The following is a 25,407-nucleotide window of genomic DNA, read 5'->3' as shown; positions in this document are numbered from 1 at the left end:
TCTGTTAGGTCCATACCATTTCTGTCCTTTATCGAGCCCATCTTTGCATGAAATGTTCCCTTGGTATCTCTAATTTTCTTGAAGAGATCTCTAGTCTTTCCCATTCTGTTGTTTTCCTCTATTTCTTTGCATTGATCGCTGAGGAAGGCTTTCTTATCTCTCCTTGCTATTCTGTGGAACTCTGCATTCAGATGTTTATATCTTTACTTTTCTTTCTTTTCGCTTCTCTTCTTTTCACAGCTATTTCTAAGGCCTCCCCAGACAGCCATTTTGGTTTTTTTGCATTTCTTTTCCATGGGGATGGTCTTGATCCCTGTCTCCTGTACAATGTCAAGAACCTCTGTCCATAGTTTATCAGGCACTCTATCTAGCAGATCTAGACCCTTAAATCTATTTCTCACTTCCACTGTATAATCATAAGGGATTTGATTTAGGTCATACCTGAATGGTCTAGTGGTTTTCCTACTTTCTTCAATTTAAGTCTGAATTTGGCAATAAGGAGTTCATGGTCTGAGCCACAGTCAGCTCTTGGTCTTGTTTCTGTTGTGGTGGGTCAGTGGCCAATAATAATGACATGAGGGTTGTGATGTAGAGGCATCAGGGATCACAAGCAAAGAACAAACCTCCCCCTCCCCTGCTACCCCACAGCTGGTCAGTCATCTAGACCTGTCAGTCTTGCCACTTTAATTCCTTCAGCATTTCTCAACTTCTCTTCAGGCCTATTGCCATTGCCTCAGCTGAAACCAGCCTCACTACTTGGCTGGATAGCTGCAGCAGAAGTCTATGGGTTAAGTTCTGTTCCACTTCAAATTATTGCCCACCTATAGCCAGACTTCTCTTTCTACAATGCAGCACATTTACTCCCCTGGCTAAAGACTTTCACTGTCTCCCCTTCATCTTCATACTGAACTCCTGAGAGTCATACACAGGTTCCTTCATAACCTAATTCTGCTAACTTTCCAGTCTCAGGTCACTTGCAGGCTAGAAAAGACATATGAGAGTCCCTTGGACAGCAAAGAGATCAAACCAGTCAATCCTAAAGGAAATCAACCCTGAATACTCATGGAAGGACTGATGCTGAAGCTGAAGCTCCAATACTTTGACCACCTGATGAGAAAAGCCAACTCATTGGAAAAGACCCTGGTGCTGGGAAAGATTGTGGGCAAAAGGAGAAGTGGGTGACAAAGGATGAGATGGTTGGATGGCCTCACTGACTTGATGGACATGAATTTGAGTAAACTCAGGGAGATAGTGAAGGACAGGGAAGCCTGACCTGCTACATTCTATGGGGTCCCAAAGAGTCAGACACAGCTTAGTGACTAAAAAACAAAAATGCTCTCTTGGCCTGGCATTGTACTGAATGAAGACGTAAATGACACTGTGATGTTAATTGCTGTAAAGATAAGTTTTAGACCAGGAAGCCAAGTCATCACTGAAATTTACATAACCTCCCTTCTGATTTTTCCAGAGAAGATTGTGAACATGGTTTCTCTGCTTGCCTTTTACTACTGATCTACTAATGTCAGTATGATTTTTCCTTTTTTTTTTTTTTTTTTTTGTCCTGTAGGCCCATTGACATCATTAGTGTGATGTCCATTGATATTTTCAGTTGCTTCAGAAGAAGCAGAATACTATATTTTTTATTTCTTTTTCACTAGGCAGCGATAGGGTATTCTTTCCGTGTGTGTGCACGCGGGTGTGTGTGTGTGTGTGAGCTAAGTGGTTTCAGTTGTGTGCCTTTGTGCCCCTATGGACATATCCCATGAAGTCCATCAGGCTCCTCTGTCCATGGGATTCTCCAGACAAGAACACTGAAGTGGGTTGTCATGCCCTCCTCCAGGGGATCTTCCCCACCCTGTGGTTGAACCCACATCTCTTATATCTCCTGCATTGGCAGATGGATTCTTTACCACTAGCACCTTCTGGGAAGCCCCAAAAAGGGACCAGACTAGCCAAAAGGCTTTAATGAAAAGTAAGATATACCATTTCCAGGTCAAAGATTTTTGATTCCTTGTTCATTTTGCCTGCAAAACTGACCACTGAGGTTTTACACTGGAGTTGTTACAGATCTAAACAATCTGGATTACTGTATAAATGACAGCTGCCCTAGAGGGTTACCAATTATAAAGGTGATACCCATATTTGATACCCAAGTTGATTTTTCATTTGATGCTGAATTCGAAGGGGCAGAGGCCCTTCGAAAAATCATGAAGGACATGATTTTTTAGCTCTCCCAGTCTTCAGGATGACCTTTAAAATAGCTCCTCTACTAATTTGCAAAGATCCAACACATTAACTCTGGAAGTATTTCAAAGCATACATTTTAAGAAATCAATTGTAACCAGTAAAGTACAAAATCCGAGCACATGCTCAACATTTTCAGTGGAAAAGAAGATACCACAAATTAGAGTACACAAAACAAAGTTTACTTACATTCACACCCTTTGGATGGTGTCCACGTGAAATTTTTCTGACAAGTAAAAGTCAGAGGTTCATCTGGAATAGGTCTGTAGCCAAACTTGCATTGATATTTCAACTCGGTCCCAACTTCAAATACCTCTTGATTTTTTAGCTTGTTGTCTTTTCCATCCCAGACAGCATGAGGAATGTCTGGTAACCCAATACAACTATCTGATCATGAAAAAAATGCAAGGATGAAAGAAACCTGTTTTGGGGGTTGGCAGACTGACCCAATAAGCCTGGCACACACCCGCCCCTATCCCCAGAAAAGGTAGCTCATATTAACTGAGGGAGAAACAGATGGCAAAGGTTAGATGGGAATTCTAGGAACAGACTTGGCAGCATCAACCTCTGATAGACTATTGCCAAGCACTCAAAGCACACAGCAAACCAGAGGATGTTATTGAGGCAACACACCATGGTGCAGAAAGGGGCAATATCTAGATTACTGGGTCAACCTCCAGGAACTTAGTTCTCCTTCCATGTCAAAGTACTTCAGCATGGGAGCATCAGAGATCACTGAGGATACACAGCACAAGTTTGCTGCTAAATAAACAAAGTGTTTGCCTGATTCTCCTTGCCTAAAAGGGAATTAGAATAAGAGTTGTTGTGTTCCCCAGATACTATACAGATACTATAACACTGTCACCAGGAACTTCTGATTTGAGCTTAAACCTTGTTTCACATAACATTGGATTCTGCTTTTATTCCCTAATGGATATGATGCCAAAGGTATATATGGATTGAAGAAAGGGTACAGATCTGTTAAATCACATATTTATTAAATTTTGTCACTACATATGTAAATCATCACCTATTTCTCCTAATGGCAGAAAGAAATGAATATATCACAATGTAGCAGTGGCTTCCATTGCCAAATAACTATGTAAGCTTGTGCTAGTTACTTAATCACTCTGTTCTGTCATCATTAAAATGTGATTTTTAAAAAAGTGATATCCACCTCTTAGGATCATGGTAAATACTAAATGAATTAATTGATGTCATGTACTTAAAACAATGCTTGATATAAAGTACTTAATAATTCTTAGCAATAAGTATCATTAACCTTATGACTGAGCTGTATGTATTTAAAACTTCAAGGTATCAAGGCCAACATTAGCCCATACAGCATCTCTGTGCAAATTTTAAAATGGAATATCTTGAAGGAATTTTACCTCCATCTTTCAAAAAATTCTCAGAATATGTTTATTTTGTTAGGATGAGACAATTTACTAGTGTCTACTGAAATATTTTGTAAGGAATAAATAAATCTGCCATGTCTGTGATGTCACTTGGCTCAAAACTGTTTGATGTATATGTATAGAAAACCCTCAGATAACACAAAGAGATTACTAGCAGGAAAAGGAAAAAAAGAAAGGAAAAAACCTTTCTCCTGACATGAGAAAACTAGAGAAATGTACTAATTTAATGTAAAATGACTCTTGGGATTTAAGTGGGCTTGTGCCTGTGAGCATGCTACACCCATATTCCTGGATAACTTTAGATGCCAATTATGAAAATCCCTTTGGTGCATACTCACTGAGTTCACAAGTGGGAGGAGAAGGATGCCACTCATTATTAGCATCACAATGGATTAAATTGTTTCCATTGAGGATATAACCTTTCTTGCAGCTGAACAGAATAGAGTCTTTGTAGTGATAGATGGGTCCAAATCCAGACAGAATGATTCCATTTCGAACTCGTGGTCCGTGACAGACTATATCTAATGAAGCATAAAAAAGACATATGAGTTATAAAAGAGAAATGGCGGAGGGAGGAGCCAAGATGGTGGAGGAGTAGGACGGGGAAAACACTTTCTCCCCCACAAATTCATCAAAAGAGCATTTAAACGTCGAGTAAATTCCACAAAACAACTTCTGAATGCCGGCAGAGGACATCAGGCACCCAGAAAAGCAACCCAACTCTTCAAAAGGAGGTAGGAAAAAATATTAAAGACAATAAAAGAGACAAAAGAGGGAGGGACGGAGTTCCGTCCCGGGGAAGGGAGTCTTAAAAAGAGAGAAGTTTCCAAACACCAGGAAACCTTCTCACTGCCGAATCCGTGCCGAGCTTTGGAAGCACAGAGGGCAACATAACAGGGAGAAAAAATAAATAAACAATTAAAATTCGCAGATTGCGAGCCCTACAGTAACTCCCCCAGCGGAGAAGCAGCGCAGACGCCTGCATCCGCCATTAGCAAGCGGGGGCTGGGCAGGGAGGCACGGCGCGGGCTGCATTGCTGAGAGTAAGAATCTGGCCTGAATACCCTGAGCACTATCTGAGCAAAATAATTTGGGCTAGCAAACCAGACTGTGGGATATCTACCATGCGAAAAGCCGGCCCTAACCTAGGACACCGCCAGCCCGGGCACGGAACAAAGGACTAAACAGAGATAGCCGGCTGCAGACCTTCCCCCTCCGGTGACAGGCAGCCAGAGCCAGAAGGGGGCAATCGCAGCCCCAGAGAGACATTATCTATAAAACTGTAAGCAGGCTTCTTTGCTAACTAAAACTTATTGGGGGTCCGGACGGTCAACATCTGCCTGAGAAGGTGCACCGGTTTTACACCCAGATAACCGAGTGGCGGGGAGGCGTTAAGTCGCAGCATTGGCGCTCGCCAAACACCTCATCACCTGAGCTGCTCGGACCTGGGAAGAGCACAAAACGCAGGCCCAACTGAGTCTGCGCCTCTGAGAACTACCTGAGTGCCTGAACCTGAGCGGCTTGGACCTGGGAGGTGCATGCAACCCAGGGCCAGCCTCGGATTGTTCCCAGCGGGAACAACCTAGAGCCCGAGCAGAGTGGGCAGGGAGGCTACACACGCCGTGAGCGGGGGCAGACCCAGTGTGGCTGAGGCACTGCGAGCGCACACCAGTGTCATTTGTTTGCAGCATCCCTCCCTCCCTCCCCACAGCGCGACTGAACAAAGAGAAGAAATACAGCTCCACCCACCAGAACACCAACACAAGCTTCCCTAACCAGGAAACCTTGACAAGCCACCTGTACAAACCCACACACAGCGAGGAAATGCCACAATAAAGAGAACTCCACAAACTGCCAGAATACAGAAAGGACTCCCAAACTCAGCAATTTAAACAAGATGAAGAGACAGAGGAATACCCAGCAGATAAAGGAACAGGATAAATGCCCACCAAACCAAACAAAAGAGGAAGAGATAGGGAATCTACCTGATAAAGAATTCCAAATAATGATAGTGAAATTGATCCAAAATCTTGAAATTAAAATGGAATCACAGATAAATAGCCTGGAGACAAGGATTGAGAAGATGCAAGAAAGGTTTAACAAGGACCTGGAAGAAATAAAAAAGAGTCAATATATAATGAATAATACAATAAATTAAATTAAAAACACTCTGGAGGCAACAAATAGTAGAATAACAGAGGCAGAAGATAGGATTAGTGAATTAGAAGATAGAATGGTAGAAATAAATGAATCAGAGAGGATAAAAGAAAAACGAATTAAAAGAAATGAGGACAATCTCAGAGATCTCCAGGACAATATTAAACGCTACAACATTCAATCATAGGGTTCCAGAAGAAGAAGACAAAAAGAAAGACCATGAGAAAATACTTGAGGAGATAATCGTTGAAAACTTCCCTAAAATGGGGAAGAAATAATCACCCAAGTTTAAGAAACCCAGAGAGTCCCAAACAGGATAAACCCAAGGAGAAACACCCCAAGACACATATTAATCAAATTAACAAAGATCAAACACAAAGAACAAATATTAAAAGCAGCAAGGGAAAAACAACAAATAACACACAAGGGAATTCCATAAGGATAACAGCTGATCTTTCAATAGAAACTCTTCAAGCCAGGAGGGAATGGCAAGACATACTTAAAATGATGAAAGAAAATAACCTACAGCCCAGATTATTGTACCCAGCAAGGATCTCATTCAAGTATGAAGGAGAAATCAAAAGTTTTTCAGACAAGCAAAAGCTGAGAGAATTCTGCACCACCAAACCAGCTCTCCAACAAATACTAAAGGATATTCTCTAGACAGGAAACACAAAAATGGTGTATAAATTCGAACCCAAAACAATAAAGTAAATGGCAACGGGATCATACTTATCAGTAGTTACCTTAAACGTAAATGGGTTGAATGCCCCAACCAAAAGACAAAGACTGGCTGAATGGATACAAAAACAAGACCCCTACATATGTTGTCTACAAGAGACCCACCTCAAAACAGGGGACACATACAGACTGAAAGTGAAGGGCTGGAAAAAGATTTTCCATGCAAATAGGGACCAAAAGAAAGCAGAAGTAGCAATACTCGTATCAGATAAATTAGACTTTAAAACAAAGGCTGTGAAAAGAGACAAAGAAGGTCACTACATAATGATCAAAGGATCAATCCAAGAAGAAGATATAACAATTATAAATATATATGCACCCAACATGGGAGCACCGCAGTATGTAAGACAAATGCTAACAAGTATGAAAGGAGAAATTAACAATAACACAATAATAGTGGGAGACTTTAATACCCCACTCACACCTATGGATAGATCAACTAAACAGAAAATTAACAAGGAAACACAAACTTTAAACGATACAATAGACCAGTTAGACCTAATTGATAGCTATAGGACATTTCATCCCAAAACAATGAATTTCACCTTTTTCTCAAGCGCACATGGAACCTTCTCCAGGATAGATCACATCCTGGGCCATAAAGCTAGCCTTGGTAAATTCAAAAAAATAGAAATCATTCCAAGCATCTTTTCTGACCACAATGCAGTAAGATTAGATCTCAATTACGGGAGAAAAACTATTAAAAATTCCAACATATGGAGGCTGAACAACACGCTGCTGAATAACCAACAAATCACAGAAGAAATCAAAAAAGAAATCAAAATTTGCATAGAAACGAATGAAAATGAAAACACAACAACCCAAAACCTGTGGGACACGGTAAAAGCAGTCCTAAGGGGAAAGATCATAGCAATACAGGCACACCTCAAGAAACAAGAAAAAAGTCAAATAAATAACCTAACTCTACACCTAAAGCAACTAGAAAAGGAAGAAATGAAGAATCCCAGGGTTAGTAGAAGGAAAGAAATCTTAAAAATTAGAGCAGAAATAAATGCAAAAGAAACAAAAGAGACCATAGCAAAAATCAATAAAACCAAAAGCTGGTTCTTTGAAAGGATAAATAAAATTGACAAACCATTAGCCAGACTCATTAAGAAACAAAGGGAGAAAAATCAAATCAATAAAATTAGACATGAAAATGGAGAGATCACAACAGACAACACAGAAATACAAAGGATCATAAGAGACTACTATCAACAATTATATGCCAATAAAATGGACAACGTCCAAGAAATGGACAAATTCTTAGAAAAGTACAACTTTCCAAAACTGGACCAGGAAGAAATAGAAAATCTTAACAGACCCATTACAAGCACGGAAATTGAAACTGTAATCAAAAATCTTCCAGCAAACAAAAGCCCAGGTCCAGACGGCTTCACAGCTGAATTCTACCAAAAATTTAGAGAAGAGCTAACACCTATCATGCTCAAACTCTTCCAGAAAACTGCAGAGGAAGGTAAACTTCCAAACTCATTCTATGAGGCCACCATCACCCTAATACCAAAACCTGACAAAGATCCCACAAAAAAAGAAAACTACAGGCCAATATCACTGATGAACATAGATGCAAAAATCCTTAACAAAATTCTAGCAATCAGAATCCAACAACACATTAAAAAGATCATACACCATGACCAAGTGGGCTTTATCCCAAAGATGCAAGGATTCTTCAATATCTGCAAATCAATCAATGTAATACACCACATTAACAAAATGAAAAATAAAAACCATATGATTATCTCAATAGATGCAGAGAAAGCCTTTGACAAAATTCAAAATCCATTTATGATAAAAACTCTCCAGAAAGCAGGAATAGAAGGAACATACCTCAACATAATAAAAGCTATATATGACAAACCCACAGCAAACATTATCCTCAATGGTGAGAAATTGAAAGCATTTCCTCTAAAGTCAGGAACAAGACAAGGGTGCCCACTTTCACCATTACTATTCAACATAGTTTTGGAAGTTTTGGCCACAGCAATCAGAGCAGAAAAAGAAATAAAAGGAATCCAAATTGGAAAAGAAGAAGTAAAACTCTCACTATTTGCAGATGACATGATCCTCTACATAGAAAACCCTAAAGACTCCACCATAAAATTACTAGAAATAATCAATGACTATAGTAAAGTTGCAGGATATAAAATCAACACACAGAAATCCCTTGCATTCCTATACACTAATAATGAGAAAACAGAAAGAGAAATTAAGGAAACAGTTCCATTCACCATTGCAACGGAAAGAATAAAATACTTAGGAATATATCTACCTAAAGAAACTAAAGACCTATATATAGAAAACTATAAAACACTGGTGAAAGAAATCAAAGAGGACACTAATAGATGGAGAAATATACCATGTTCATGGATTGGAAGAATCAATATAGTGAAAATGAGTATACTACCCAAAGCAATTTATAGATTCAATGCAATCCCTATCAAGCTACCAACAGTATTCTTCACAGAGCTAGAACAAATAATTTCACAATTTGTATGGAAATACAAAAAACCTCGAATAGCCAAAGCGATCTTGAGAAAGAAGAATGGAACTGGAGGAATCAACCTACCTGACTTCAGGCTCTACTACAAAGCCACAGTTATCAAGACAGTATGGTACTGGCACAAAGACAGAAATATAGATCAATGGAACAAAATAGAAAGCCCAGAGATAAATCCACGCACATATGGACACCTTATCTTTGACAAAGGAGGCAAGAATATACAAAAAAAGAAAAAATAAATAAAAGAGAAATGGCGATAATGATGTGATTACTATTGATATATAGTTCTCAGGGAGACTTGATACAAGCCTACATCAAGTACATACAAAGAAAATATTTTAAAGCTTTATGTATGTGCTTTTAATTCTTAGGAATCTCAGCAAAATGAGGTCCTGTCATATTAGTCCATGTGGATAAAGTCCTAATATTTCTCATCAAAGAAGAAAGTATTTGAAAAACCCATTTCATCATTACAAAGAATAGATTGGTGGTTGCCAGACGTGGGAATGTGCAATGGGAATGAGTGATGTGGGTTAAAAGGTACAAACTTCCAGATATATAAATGAGTCATGGGGATGTGATCTACAGCCTGGTGCCTATAGTTAATAACACTGCAATACATATTTGAGAGTTGCAAAGAGAGTAGAGTCTTAATAGTCTCATCACAAGAGAAATTATTTTGTAACTATGTATGGTGAAAGATGTCAACTAGCCTTATTATGATCAATTCCACTGTATATACACAAATATCATACCACTATGATGTACATATGAAATTAATATTATGTGTCAATTATATCTCAAAAACTTCTAATCAATATCTAAAACCCAAATTCCAAAGACCCCAAAATCTTCCTCTTCTAATGGCTTACACTCCTGGATGATTTTGGTGGTGGGTCAGTGGCCAGTTGGGAAAGGCTACCCACTCCAGTATTCTGGCCTGGAGAACTCCATGGACTATACAGTCCATGGGGTTGCAAAGAGTCAGACACAGCTGAGCAGCTTTCACTTTCATGTTCAGTGGCCAATAGAATTGATGTGATGGTTGCGATGTAGAGCAGCCAGGGCATCCCAGATCACAAGCACAGAACGAATCCCCCCTCCCCCACCACCCCACAGCCATCAGTCATCAAGACCTGTCAGTCCTGCCACTTTTAATTCCTTCAGCATTTCTCAACTTCTCTCCAGGCCAACTGCCATTGCCTCGGCTGAAACCAGCCTCACTACTTGGCTGGATAGCTGCAGCAGATGTCTATGGGTTAAGTTCTGTCCCACTTCAAACTGTTGCTCACTCTATAGCCAGACTTCTCCTTCTAAAATGCAGCACATTTACTCCCCTGGTTAAAGCCTTTCAATGTCTGCCCTTCACAGACATTCTGTCTGTTCTGAAGTTCTGAAGACAGACAAGGTCCTTCATAACCTAGCCCTGCAAACTTTCCAGCCTCAGGTCCTGTCAATTCCAGCTCTTGCAGTGAGACTCTAGGCATTTCGAACTCTTCACAATTATCTCTTTAGCCCCAGCATTGTACTAAATCAAAACAGTAAATGACACTGTGTTGTTAAAGTCCATTAAATGCCACAATTAGAGGTGTTTTATACCAGTAAGATGAGTCATTCCTGATCCTGGCATGGCTTTTAGAAATGAAAGGTAAAATATCTTCTATGCTTATCTTTTACTTTTGATCTGCTAACGTTGGTATGACTTTGTGTGCCCTGTATACATACGTGGTTAACATTACAAGTGTGGTGTCCACCCATATTTCTAGTTGTTCCAGGGAAACAGAAAACTATATTTCCTATTTCATTTATACTAGGCAGAAACAAAGGACTAGTTTGGCCAAAATTTTTAATGAAAAGCAAGATATTTTACTTCCAAGTCAAAGAACATATGAGCCCAGGACTGTCTACTTGTTCACATCCCCTGATGAACTGATTGTGGAAGTTTTGTGGTTTTCCTTAACTTATTTGTTGGCGTATAATTGCTTTACAATGTTGTGCTATTTTCTGCAGCCAAAAAATAGAAGAACAAAATTGGGTCATTTGTAGTGCTGTGGATGAACCTAAAGTCTGTCATACAGAGTGAAATAAGTTAGAAAGAGAAAAACAAAAATATTGTATATTAATGCATATGTACCCATTTTCCAGTACTCTTGCCTGGAAAATCCCATGGACAGAGGAGCCTGATGGGCTACAGTCCATGGGGTCGCTAAGAGTCAGACACGACTGAGCAACTTCACTTTCACTTTTCTCTTTCATGCATTGGAGAATGAAATGGCAACCCACTCCAATGTTCTTGCCTGGAGAATCCCAGGGACGGGGGAGCCTGGTGGGCTGCCGTGTATGGGGTCGCACAAAGTCGGACACGACTGAAGCAACTTAGCAGCAGCAGCAGAATCAAGAAAGATGGTACAGGTGAGCCTGTTTGCAGAACAGGAATTTAGATGCAGATGTACAGAACAGATGAGATTTTGGATGTTTTGTGAGGGAGTTGTCAGAAGATATAAACAATCTGGATTACCATGTAAATGACTGCCCTCTAGAGGATTTCCCAAGTGAGCTGTGCACTAACAAGGAGCCTAAAAAAAAATTAAAATGTGTATATATGTATACATTTACATTGGAGAAGGAAATGGCAACCCACTCCAGTACTCTTGCCTGGAGTACTCCCATGGACGGAGGAGCCTAGTAGGCTACATACAGTCCATGGGGCCACAAAGAGACGGACGTGACTGAGCAACTTCACTTTCACTTTCATACATTTACATGTTGGTGATGGACAGGGAGGCCTGGCATGCTGCAGTCCATGGGGTTGCAAAGAGTCAGACACGACTGAGTGATTGAACTGACTGACTGATATATGTGTATATATATATATATATATATACACACACACACAAACAAAAACCAAACAAAGAACAAAGTTTTTACTGTTAAAAAAATCTGGGGATTTTGGTATTGATTATTATTGCAGTATAGCCTATGCTTTCTGACTAATAATAGCATATGAGTAGCTGAACAAGTGAATTAATTTAACTTTGCCTTGATTAGTTTGTCTTTGAATCATTCCATTTCTTTTAATACATTCAGTATTGTCACTTACTTTTACAAGTAGGAGGGCTTGGATACCAGACACCTATTGTTTTATTTTCCACTCTGCAAGAAATGGAGGCTTTGCCTAACATTGAGAAGTCAGGGTCACAGCTGTAGGTGACAGAAGAGCCATATGTGTAGAAATCTTCATCTCCACCATTGTGCTTCCCATTGCTGATGGTTGGAGGAGGCTTGCACTTGACAACTGAGATGAATGAAGAGGAAGAAATAATGAGGGAAGGCATACTTACAAATCTAACGCTCGTGATGCAAATTCTAATGGAGTGTACAATAAGCAATAAAGAGGCACAGGTGTTTTATTACCTAACATGGTTTAGGTTTATAGTCAAGTCATAAGGAGTCTTTACTTACTTATACATTGAGGGAGAGGATCACTCCAGTCAACTCCTTTATCTTGGATCTCACAATGACTAGTAGCTGAGCCAATCAAGAAATATCTGAATAAGAGAGGCCAGAGATTTTAGTGGAATTTGTCTTATTCTAAGTGTAAATTTCCAGTTAATAAGGTCTGGATGAAAAGAAATTTTATTCAACATTAAAAATGAAAAAATAATGATCTCTTGATTACTAATTACCATTTAGGCCAATGTGGAGTTAAATTTCATCATATCAAGGAGAAAGACTTATTTTTCCATTTTTCTTTTACTTACTTATTTTTTAAACCATATTACTAAGCTTTTTCTACAGGGCATATATTCATCATAAAAAAAAAGTAAATGTCAAGGTTTGCATTCAGAATCTTAGAACTCCACTTAAACTCTTTATCTAACAAGCTACAAATAAAGCAATACAAAAGAGTAAAAATATACTTGAGTTTCCTATATAGTTTCATTTGAATAGAAGATCCAGATAAATTGCTGATTAACAAAACAATTTTGACCTCTAATTTGAATCATTCTTCTGGCACTAGAGTTTGGCTTACTCTCATAAATCACTAACTTCCTGATTATCATCTTGTCATTCTTGCCCTTGAAACAAGTCTCAGTAATTCTTCCAGAACTTGTTACTTTAAAAAAAAATTATATATCATCTTGTTATTCTTGCCCTTGAAACAAGTCTCAGTAATTCTTCCAGAACTTGTTACTTAAAAAAAAAATTATATATCAATATATCCTGAATATCAATAACAAGTTCCTGAATAAAATAAACAAAATTTAAAAACACTTCAAAAGAGAAACATACCATAATCAAATAGGTTTATACAAAAAATGAAAGGAATCTTCAAAATTAGGAAACATATCAATATACAATATATTGTTATGAACTGAATATATGTGTCCTCCCAAAATTCATATATTGACACCCTCAACCCCAGTATGGCTGTATCTGGAGTAAGGAAGTAATTAAGGCTAAATTAAGTGATAAAGGAGGGGCCCTGATTCACTAGCATTAGAGTTCTTATAAGAAGAGACATCACAGAGCTCACTCTCTCTCAACCTCATGCATGTGCAGAGGGAAGGCCATGTGACTGAATGCTATCAGACCTAAATCTAGGACTTCCAGGCTTCAGAACTGTAAAAATAAATTTCTATTGCTGTGACAGCCTGATCAGATTAATATATACATGAATAAATCTAAGAAGAAAATGACATTTGAAAAAAATCAAGCATTCTTAGCAAAAATGTCCAATATAATGGGAAACAGTGGAGACAGAGCCCTACCAAACTTAGGCGGGAAATATTAGAGTTGTTTCTGCTAAAGTCGAGAAGAAGAAAGCAAAGGCCAGTATAAGTATTTTATGTGAGATAAAATTGCTAGCATAATAATGAGAAAAAGGATACTGAGTCTAAGAGCAAACAGTAGTACCTAACCCTGATCCACTGACTGCCAACTTCTGTGTTCAGCTCCAGTCTAACCATGAAAAACATCAGACTAATTCCAACAGAGGGGCATCCTCAAAGTACCAGTAGTCCTGAAAACTGACAAGGTCACCCAAAACAACGAAACACTCGGAACTTATCACAGCCAAGAGTCCAAGGGAATGTGACAACTAAAAGTAACATGTTATCCTGGATAGAATCCTGAAACTGAAAAGTGGTACTAATAGGAGGGCAAAGACTAATAGACTTTTGCCAAGAAAATGCACTGGTCATAGCAAACACCTTCTTCCAACAACACAAGAGAAGACTCTACACATGGACATCACCAGATGGTCAACACTGAAATCAGACTGATTATGTTCTTTGCAGCCAAAGATGGAGAAGCTCCATAAAGACGACAAAAACAAGACCAGGAGCTGACTGTGGCTCAGATCATGAACTCCTTATTACCAAATTCAGACTTAAAGAAAGTAGGGAAAACCACTAGCCCATTCAGGTATGACCTAAATCAAATCCCTTATGATTATACAGTGGAAATGAGAAATAGATTTAAGGGCCTAGATCTGATAGATAGACTGCCTGATGAACTATGGACTGAGGTTCGTGACATTGTACAGGAGACAGGGATCAAGACCATCCCCATGGAAGAGAAATGCAAAAAAGCAAAATGGCTGTCTGGGGAGGCCTTAAAAATAGCTGTGAAAAGAAGAGAAGTGAAAAGCAAAGGAGAAAAGGAAAGATATAAGCATCTGAATGCAGAGTTCCAAAGAATAGCAAGGAGAGATAAGAAAGCCTTCCTCAGCGATCAATGCAAAGAAGTAGAAGAAAACAACAGAATGGGAAAGACTAGAGATCTTTTCAAGAAAATTAGAGATACCAAGGGAACAGTTCATGCAAAGATGGACTCGATAAAGGACAGAAATTGTATGGACCTAACAGAAGCAGAAGATATTAAGAAGTGGTGGCAAGAATACACAGAAGAACTGTACAAAAAAAATCTTCATGACCCAAATAATCACGATGGTGTGATCACTGACTTAGAGCCAGACATCCTGGAATGTGAAGTCAAGTGGGCCTTAGAAAGCATCACTACGAACAAAGCTAGTGGAGGTGATGGAATTCCAGTTGAGCAATTTCAAATCCTGAAAGATGATGCTGTGAAAATGCTGCACTCATTATGCCAGCAAATTTGGAAAACTCAGCAGTGGTCACAGGACTGGAAAAGGAGGTCAGTTTTCATTCCAATCCCAAAGAAAGGCAATGCCAAAGAATGCTCAAACTACCGCACAATTGCACTCATCTCACATGCTAGTAAGGTAATGCTCAAAATTCTCCAAGCCAGGCTTCAGCAATACGTGAACCGTGAACTTCCTGATGTTCAAGTTGGTTTTAGAAAAGACTGAGGAACCAGAGATCAAATTGCCAATATCCGTGGATCATGGAAAAAGCAAGAGAGTTCCAGAAAAACATCTATTTATGCTTTATTGACTATGCCAAAGCCTTTGACTGTGTGGATCACAATAAACTGTGGACAATTCTGAAAGAAATGGGAATACCAGACCACCTGACCTGCCTCTTGAGAAATCTGTATGTAGATCAGGAAGCAACAGTTAGAACTGGACATGGAACAACAGACTGGTTCCAAATAGGAAAAGGAGTACGTCAAGGCTGTATATTGTTACCCTGCTTATTTAACTTATATGCAGAGTACATCATGAGAACGCTGGACTGGAAGAAACACAAGCTGGAATCCAGATTTCCGGGAGAAATATCAATCACCTCAGATATGCAGATGACACCACCCTTTTGGCAGAAAGTGAAGAGGAACTAAAAAGCCTCTTGATGAAGGTGAAAGTGGAGAGTGAAAAAGTTGGCTTAAAGCTCAACATTCAGAAAATGAAGATCATGGCATCCGGTCCCATCACTTCATGGGGAATAGATGGAGAAACAGTGAAAACAGTGTCAGACTTTATTTTGGGGGGCTCCAAAATCACTGCAGATGGTGAATGCAGCCATGAAATTAAAAGACACCTGCTCCTTGGAAGGAAAGTTATGACCAACCTAGATAGCATATTCAAAAGCAGAGACATTACTTTGCCAACAAAGGTCCATCTAGTCAAGGCTATGGTTTTTCCTGTGGTCATGTATAGATGTTAGAGTTGGACTGTGAAGAAGGCTGAGTGACGAAGAGTTGATGCTTTTGAACTGTGGTGTTGTAGAAGACTCTAGAGAGTCCTTGGACTGCAAGGAGATCCAACCAGTCCATTCTAAAGGAGATCAGCCCTGGGATTTATTTGGAAGGAATGATGCTAAAGCTGAAACTCCAGTACTTTGGCCACCTCATGCGAAGAGTTGACTCATTGGAAAAGACTCTGATGTTGGGAGGGATTGGAGGCAGGAGGAGAAGGGGATGACAGAGGATGAGATGGCTGGATGGCATCACTGACTCGATGGACGTGAGTCTGAGTGAACTTCGGGAGTTGGTGTTGGACAGGGAGGCCTGGCGTGCTACGATTTGTGGGGTCACAGAGAGTCGGACATGACTGAGTGACTGAACTGAATTGAACTGAATGAAATCTGAATAAAGGTCAGACTTCAGCTAATGATTATGTCTCAATACTGCTTCAAGAGTTGTAACAAGGGTGTCACACTGATGTTAAATGTTAACACTAGAGGAAACTTGGTATAGGGCATATGGGAGGTAGCTGCACTATCCTCATAATTTTTCTGTAAATCTAAAACAGATCAAAAAATATATATGGTTTAAAAATGCTGAAAAAAAATTAGAAAGGAAAAATAATAGTATCATTATTTTCAGATGACATTTCCTTCTCCAGAGGATCTTCCCAACCCAGGGATCGAATCCCAGTCTCCAAGACGCTTTACCATCTGAGCCACCAGGGAAGCCAACCAGAGAATTAATCATGGACTTTAATAAATGGTGGCAAGACAATATGAAATCCACCTAAGGAAAGATAAAATTGGCTAGTGCCTCTGAACTCTGAATTAAAACATTAAACCATAAAAGTAGTTGAATAATTGTGGATAATTACAATCTTCAAGCAAGGAAGGCCTTTTGACTATAACTCAAATCCAAAAGCCTTTAAAAAAAAAAAAAGATTGATAAGTTCAACAGATATGGCACATACATTTTGCTTGGCAAGAAAGAGGAAGGAAAGTGAAAGGAAAGGATGACAAGTCAAAGGAAAGATGACACAGTGAGAAAAAAATACTGTAATTCATTGACATTTAAAAAGAAAAAATATAGATATCTTTTTGTTGTAGTTCAGTAGCCAAGTTGTGTCCAACTCTTCACAACTCCATGGACTGTAGTACGCCAGGTTTCCCTGTCCCTCCCCATCTCCGAGAGTTTGCCCAAGTTCATATCCATTGAATCGGTGATGCCATGCAACCATTTCATCCGCTGTCGCCCTCTTTTCCTTATGCCCTCAATCTTTCCCAACATCAGGGTCTTTTCCAATGTGTCATTTGTTCTCATCACATGGTCAAAGTGCTGGAGCTTCAGCTTCAGCATCAGCTGAACATCTTTCAGATATATGAAATATGCTCAACATCACTTGTAAATAGAAAAGTGCACATTAAGACTACAGGGAAACCATTTAACAGCAGCAGAATACACATTTTCCCAAGCACCCAGAGAAATTCATCAGGAAAAATTATATCCTGGACCATGAAATAAATCTCAGCAGACATATAAAAATTTAAATCATGCAATGTATATTTTCTGACTGTAATGGAATTAAACTAGAGACAAATAACAGAAAGACAAGAGAAAAATCTCAAAACAATTGAAAATTAAATAGCACAGTTCTAAATAATCCATGGTCAAAGGGAAATCTCAAAGGAAATTAAATACACAGAATAAAAATGAAACTATAACATAAGAGAATGTGTAGAACACAGATAAATCAGTGCTGAAATGGAGTTTCATAGCAATAAATGCTTACATTGGAAAATAGAAAAGTTCTCAAATCAGGAATCGAAATTCCTACTTCAAGAAACATGAAAAAAGAAGAAGCCATAAACCCAAAGCAAGGAGGAAAAAGGAAACAAAAGCAGAAATCAGTAAGTTTAAAACAGGAAAACATGGAGTATTACTCAGCCATTAAAAAGAATACATTTGAATCAGTTCTAATGAGGTGGATGAAACTGGAGACTATTATACAGAGTGAAGTAAGCCAGAAGGAAAAACATAAATACAGTATACTAACGCATGTATGTGGAATTTAGAAAGATGGTAACGATAACCCTGTGTACGAGACAGCAAAAGAGACACTGATGTATAGAACAGTCTTATGGACTCTGTGGGAGAGGGTGGGAAGATTTGGGAGAATGTCATTGAAACATGTGAAATGTCATGTATGAAACGAGATGCCAGTCCAGGTTCAGTGCACGATGCTGGATGCTTGGGGCTGGTGCGCTGGGAAGGCCCAGGGGGATGGTATGGGGAGGTTGGGAGGGAGGAGGGTTCAGGATGGGGAGCATGTGATTTTTTTAAAAAATTAAAAAAAAAAAAAAAGAAAGAAAGAAGGAAGGAAGGAAAAAGAAAAGCTTAGGGGAATAATATTGGATAGTGTGAAACACTTTCAGCTGCTTTCAACAAAGAATCATGGATTAAACTGGGATTATCAATGAACAAAAAGAGTAGAAGGTCATAGCCTATGCAGGTGGCCTCTGCCTTGACTAGGACAAGGGTTTATTGATCACCCAGCTAGAAATCAACTTTCATGTAAAACCTTTAAAATCTTCTATACGTTATACCAAACTCCTAACTACCATCTGCTTCCAAACAAACTTAGGCTATGAGTAGAAGAATCCAAGTGTACTATAATCTATTAAAAAAAAAAAATAAATAAAACAGGAAAACAATAAGAAAATAATTAAACAAAAAGCTGACTCTAAAAAAAATGATAAAATTGGTAAATCTCTTATAAGATTGATAAAGGTAGAAGACAGAAGTCAGCAATATCATGAAATGAAACAGAGAATTTCACTACAGATCCTGAAGCCATTGAAGGAAGAATAAAGGAATGAACAATTTTATTCTCATAAATTCAACATCTTAAAAGAAAAAGAATAATTCTTTGAAAAGTACAAAATGCAACAAAGTCAAAATAAACAATTTGAGTAATCCTAGAACTATTAAAGAAATTGACTTCATAATTAAGAGTACAGAAAAAGAAATATATAAGCCCAGATAGTTTTATAGGAGAATTCTGTCAGATATTTTTAAAAAAATTATTTTCCACAATATCTCCTGGAAAACTGAGGAGAAAAGAACACTTCTTAACTCACTTTATAATGCTTATAATTACTCATATATCAAATTCAGACATAGTACAAAAAAAAGAATATAGACCAATTTATTTCTCTTAAAAGTATCCACAAAAATCCTCAACAAAATATTAGAAAATCAACCCAAGAATTTGTAAAAACAATGATGCATCATGTCCAAATGAAACTTATTTGAGGTAAACAGTTTTAAAACTTGAAAACTAGTCAATGTAGCCCATCATACCAACAGGATAAAAAAAAAAGAAAGAAAGAAAAATTATGTGATCATATGCACAGTGATGAATAACAAACATTTTTTAAAAATCCATAACCTTTCATGATAAAATCTCTCAGTAAACTAAGAATAGAGGAGCACTTCTCAATAAAGAGCATCTATTAAAAAAGAAAAAAAAAAAGCCTGTACTAACATACTTAATGGTGGAAGATAGAAGCTTTTCTCCAAGATTGGGAATAAGGCAAGGGTGTCCACAGTCACCGTGGTTGTTCAACATAGAATTAGAAGTTCTAGCTAGCACAATAAGGAAAGAAAAATAAATAAAAGACATACACATTGTGAAGGCAGAAAAAAAAAGTTTCTATTTATAGATGACATTAATGTTTAAGTAGAAAATCACAAGCAACCTACAAAAACAAAACAAAAATCTTTCAGAACTAGTTTAGTGGGTTCAGTAAGACAGCAGGACAAAGATCAACACACAGGATCAATCATATTACTATATACCAAGAACAGATATGAGAAAATCAAACTTTAAGAGACAATGCCATTTACCATTGCTCCAAAGAAAATGATACAAATATAGATATAAATATAATAAAATATGTATATAAAATATGCACTAAAAGTTACAAAATTTTGAAAAAGAAATTTTAAAAGACTTAAGTAAATGGAAAAGAGCATTGTATTCATGAATTGGGAGACTAGACATTTTAAAGATGTCAAATTCTATACAGAATGCAAGACTTACCAAAATTCTAGCAAAGTTTGTTGTGGACATAGAGAAGTTTATTCTAAAAGCTATATGGAAATACACAGAACCTAGAATACCTAAAACAATTTTGAAAAACAAAAAGGGGGTGAAAGGAATTTCTCTACCCAACGTTGACTTCCTATGTAGCTATAGTAATTAAGACAGTGTGGTGTTGGCAGAAAAATAGACCCAGTGGAACAAAATGAAAACCCAGAAATAGATCCACACAAGCACACAGTATCAAAGACTAAATGATAAATTCTTAGACCTGACACCAATAAAATGATGCCTAAAAGAAAATTGAAAAGTTGCACCTCACCAAAATTAAAAACCTTAACTCTGTGAAAGATCTGTGAAAAGGATGAGAAATCAAACTACAAACTAGAGGAAAACATTAGCAAATCATATATCCAACAAAGGAAGAGTATACAGAATATATTTTTTAAAAAATCTGAAAACTCAATGGTAAAAAGCTAAATAATCCAGTTAGAAAATGGGCAAAAGATATGAACAGATATAGAAAGGGACAACAGAGGATCAGATGGTTGCATGGCATCACTGACTCAATGGACATAAGTTTAAGCAGACTCCCACAGATGGTGAAGGACAGGGAAGCCTGGTGTGCTGCAGTCCATGGGGTTGCAGAGTCAGACACAACTGAATGACTGAGCAACAATCACGGAGGAAGATACAAATGGCAAATAAGCACATAAAAAGAAGTTCAACATCAATGTCTATGACAGAAATACAAACTAAAACCACAGTGAGATATCACCACACCTATCGAAGTGTCTAAAATAATTGGCAACATCAAATGCTGATGTGGATGGTACGGATTAGTCTGACATTGCTGATGGGAACATAAAATGGTTCGACATCTCTGGAAAACAGGCAATTTCCTTTAAAAATTAAATCTATGACTATTATATGACCCACCTATGTATCTACCCCAGAAAAAAATGAAGACGTAAGTTCACATTTACACACACACAAAACCTATATGCAAATGTTTTCAACAGGTGAATGGCTAAACAAATTTCATACCATGAAATATAGTCTCAGCAATAAATTCTCACACACACACAGAGAGAAATGAAACCTGAATAAGGTTAATGAATTATATCAGTGTCGATTTCTTGATTGTGATACTGTACTACAGTCATGGAAGACAGTACCACTGGGACAAACTGGAACAATAATGTATAGAATCTCTCTTTGCTGTTTCTTGTGACTACATATCAACCTACACATCTCAATAAGTTTTTTAAAACTACAAGGAAGTTTTATTTTCTAATCTGAATGGGCAATCCTCAATTGAAGAGATGGTGGGAAAATAGATGTTTGTTTGCATTACAAAATTGAACAAAGTCTGTGAAGAGAAATTTAGCAATATTTATCAATATTTTAAAGTATCATCTCTGTGATCCTGTAATCCTACTTCTGGGAATTTTTCCTACAGACATAACTGCATGCATGCAAAATATCATGTACAGAAAATTATGCATCAGGGCATTGTAGGTAATAACACAAGAATAGAAACTCACAAATTCTATCAATAGGAACCATTAAATAAACTATGATAAGCTATGATTCATCCACTGAAAAACTATACAGCTGTAAACATATATGCGCAGAATGAAGAAACAGCACATGAATATCAGAGATCTCCAGTACATATGTATCTTAGTCCAAGGTGCTATAATGGAATATCATAGATTGATGGTTTAAACAACAGAAATTTATTTCTCACAGTTCTGGAAGTTGGAGATCAGGACACCAGCATGATCATGTTCCAGCAAGAACCCTCTTCCTGGATTGTAAGTGGCAGTCATCTTGCTGTGTCCTCACATGATGCAGACAAACAGAAAGGAAACTAGCTCTGTGTTTCGTCTTATATTGGGCCTAATCCCATAATGCGGGCTCCACTCTTATGACTTCATTAACTTCCAAAGGCCTTATCTCCAAATACTATCACACTGGAAATCAGGGTTCAACATACAAATTTGGGAAGGATACAAACATTCAATCCATGGCAATATTGTTAAGTGAACAAAATAAAAGCAAGGTTTAAACTAACATGGATAGTCAGCTGTCTTCTGTGTGATAAAGTACTCATTTGTATTTACACATGTAAAAACTAAGAAGATAAATCAGAAACTAAAGTCACTGCCTGTCAGTGGGCAGAGAGGAATGAGATGGACGGGAAGTAAGAATTCTGGATGATACTTTTCCATATCATTTTATTTTTGAAATATGTGAATGCATTATCTACATATAAAAAATTAATTGCAAGGAAAAGTATTGCTTCGGATTGCCTTATACTTACCCCTCTGAGCAGCTAAATTCTACAGTTGAACCAAAAAGAAAATCTGTCTTAACTTCTATTTTCCCATTTGGTAAGTCTCCTAGGTTTCTGCATTGCTTCTCTAGAAGGAAAATGAAATTAATGACTGATTACAATTACTGAATAGCAGTAATGGGGGGAATCTGATTGATTGGCTTTAACTGCTACTTCCACATAAACACAGAAAATTTTTTCAAAACTTATTTCTTTTTAAATTTTTTTTAATATAAATGTATTTATTTTAATTGGAGGTTAATTACTTTACAATATTGTATTGGTTTTGCCATACATCACCTGACTTACTGAACTTTATATTTTGAGGAAAAATAAAAGTAAACATTTATCCCATTTTTTGAATATTTTAAAAATTTTTAAAAGAAGAAAAAATATGCTTATATTTGATGGCTTAGTTAGATCATTGTGATAATAAAGGATGACAAGTTATCCATGTAAAGTATGTTCTAAAAATATCTGTCCTTGGTCACAAGGAAACAAAAGAAAGGAAAATATTCTTTATTTTTACTGTTAACAAAATATCTGTGTATATTTCCAACTGACTGGCTCCAAATACTGGCTCCAATTACTATAGGTAATGTTAATTTTAAAGACTACTTTCATCAAAGTAGTCTTTGAATTAAAGAATTTATTAAGTTCTAAGAGAACTCCCCCCCACCCCCCCCAAAAAAAAAAAGTACAGTGGATATACAGCTTGGACTATAAAAAAAGCTGAGAGCCAAAGAATTGATGCTTTTGAACTGTGGTGTTCGAGAAGACTCTTGAGAGTCCCTTGGACTGCAAGGAGATCCAACCAGTCAATCCTAAAGGAAATCAGTCCTGAATATTCATTGGAAAGACTGATGCTAAAGCTGAAAATCCAATACTTTGGCCACCTGATGGAAGAACTGACTCACTGGAAAAGACCCTGATGCTTGGAAAGCTTGAAGGCAGGAGGAGAAGGGGATGACAGAGAACTAGATGATTGGATGGCATCACTGACTCGATGGACATGAGTTTGAGCAAGCTCTGAGCATTGGTGTTGGACAGGAAAGCCTGGGGTTCTGCGGTCCATGGGGTCACAGAGTCAGACATGACTGAGTGACTGAACTGACAGGTGAGAAAAATAAACTTTGATACCTACTAGCACAAAAGACACGATAGTCCCATGAGCCTCTGTCATTACAAGTAACTGAACTTGGTCTGATTCTGCTATAACCAGGAAGGCAGGTGTACTTCAGTGTAGTTCCAGTTTTGAAGTCTTTGTTATTCACCTTGTTGTCTGGAGAAGCAAACTGTAAATCAGGTGGAGGACCACAATCTCCTGGATACCAAAATGACAAGGAGAATCAAGTTATAGATTAAGACATAGCACCTCAATTATTCAGTAATAGGACTTTTAGAGCAGAGATCATGCTCCTCTTTATCATGACTCCTATTACTCTGCTGTTCATTGAAAACATAGTAAACAATCCATAAAGCATGTTTGTTGTTCGATAACAATGACAATAATGGAAAAAGGCAGAAAAAATTCATCCTTCCTCTCCCGTAAATGTGATAATTTGTCAGAAAATGGACAAACAGACCTGAATTTCATCATTCTATTAGATTCCCCAATCTACATATTCAGAACACTGGCATTTATACCTTGCCATGTAATCCTATCTTCTTGCCCGAGAAATAATATATATTTTAGCAATAATAGCATTATATAAGATTAGTTGGCTCAGGAGTCAGAAATGAGAAGACATTTCCATATGTCCTTTTGGACCCTTGGGATTTTGTTTTTTGTTTTTTCTTTTTTTCCCTCTACTAGTTCTTTTTTAAACTTGTTTTTTAATTGGAGGAAAATTGTTCATGGTGTTGTATTGGTTTCTGCCGTACAACAATGCGATCAGCCATAGTTATATATGTATCCCTTCCCCTCATTCCACCCTTCCAGGTCATCACAGAATGCCAGGTTTGGCTCCCTGGGTTATGTAGCAACTTCTCACCAGCTATCTATTTTACACATGGTTTTAAATAGACTATGTATCTGAAAATAAAATGTTTTTCAAAAAGCATCACAAGGTAGAGATCCATTAAATCCTTAAAAAGTAAAGCCTTAATTCTACCTCCCTTGGAATAATTAAATAAAGGGATGGGAGCCCCAGCATAATTACACCAATTCACTACTTTCTAAAGAACCACACAGGCAATGAAGGTTAGATCTTTTGAAGAGTCCCTGGAGAGAAAGCTCTAAAAAGGAGTATTAAAAGTGACCATAATAAACCTTTAGTGCTGGGGGAAGGCAGGGGGTTATAATAAATTTCCCTAAATTTCAAGTGGTCAAATACTCTCCACAGTGTTAAGGATGGGTATCTTTTAGACAACTGTTAAAATAGGATATGCTGATGAACTCAGTTGTATGGTGACAATCTGACCTCATTTTCCCATTACTCACCAAGAACAGAAGCCAACAGACCAGCGACCAAGGTCATTTGTAACAGAGTTGGATCAGAGACTTTCCACAGCCCAGAGAAGGGCCTGGCTGCCATTTTCCTTTTTGTATCAAGGACCCCATGTGGAACTCTTGGAAGATGCATGATCTGATGTTTCCTCAATATCTCTCTGTTGGAAGAACTCATCTTAATAAATAGTTATTGAATTTCCCCATGTAAAGGGCTACAAAAAATCTCATGGGAACCATCCCTTCAAGGAGATTACAACTGAGTGTAGAAGATAAAACATTAAGCACAAATATTTGCAATAAAAGATAGCATATATCTGTTTC

At 37.7% G+C, this 25,407-nt stretch overlaps 1 protein-coding gene across 1 annotated transcript in view; it reads right to left on the bottom strand.

Moving 5' to 3' along the window:
- LOC102272644 (C4b-binding protein alpha chain) overlaps window positions 1–25,171 on the bottom strand; it is a 90,210-nt gene extending 65,039 nt beyond the window's left edge. The window contains exons 1-6 of the mRNA XM_070384789.1: window positions 25,078–25,171; window positions 23,779–23,958; window positions 22,623–22,722; window positions 12,544–12,629; window positions 12,182–12,376; window positions 4,001–4,183 (exon numbers count right to left, since the gene is read on the bottom strand). Of these exons, the coding sequence (XP_070240890.1) occupies window positions 4,001–4,183; window positions 12,182–12,376; window positions 12,544–12,629; window positions 22,623–22,722; window positions 23,779–23,958; window positions 25,078–25,171 (838 nt within the window). The remainder of the gene's footprint in view (window positions 1–4,000; window positions 4,184–12,181; window positions 12,377–12,543; window positions 12,630–22,622; window positions 22,723–23,778; window positions 23,959–25,077) is intronic.
- Window positions 25,172–25,407: the final 236 nt, after the last annotated feature.

This window comes from Bos mutus, chromosome 16, assembly GCF_027580195.1.
Source record: "Bos mutus isolate GX-2022 chromosome 16, NWIPB_WYAK_1.1, whole genome shotgun sequence".
Lineage (NCBI taxonomy): Eukaryota > Metazoa > Chordata > Mammalia > Artiodactyla > Bovidae > Bos > Bos mutus.
This window is presented reverse-complemented; position numbering and strand designations above follow the sequence as displayed.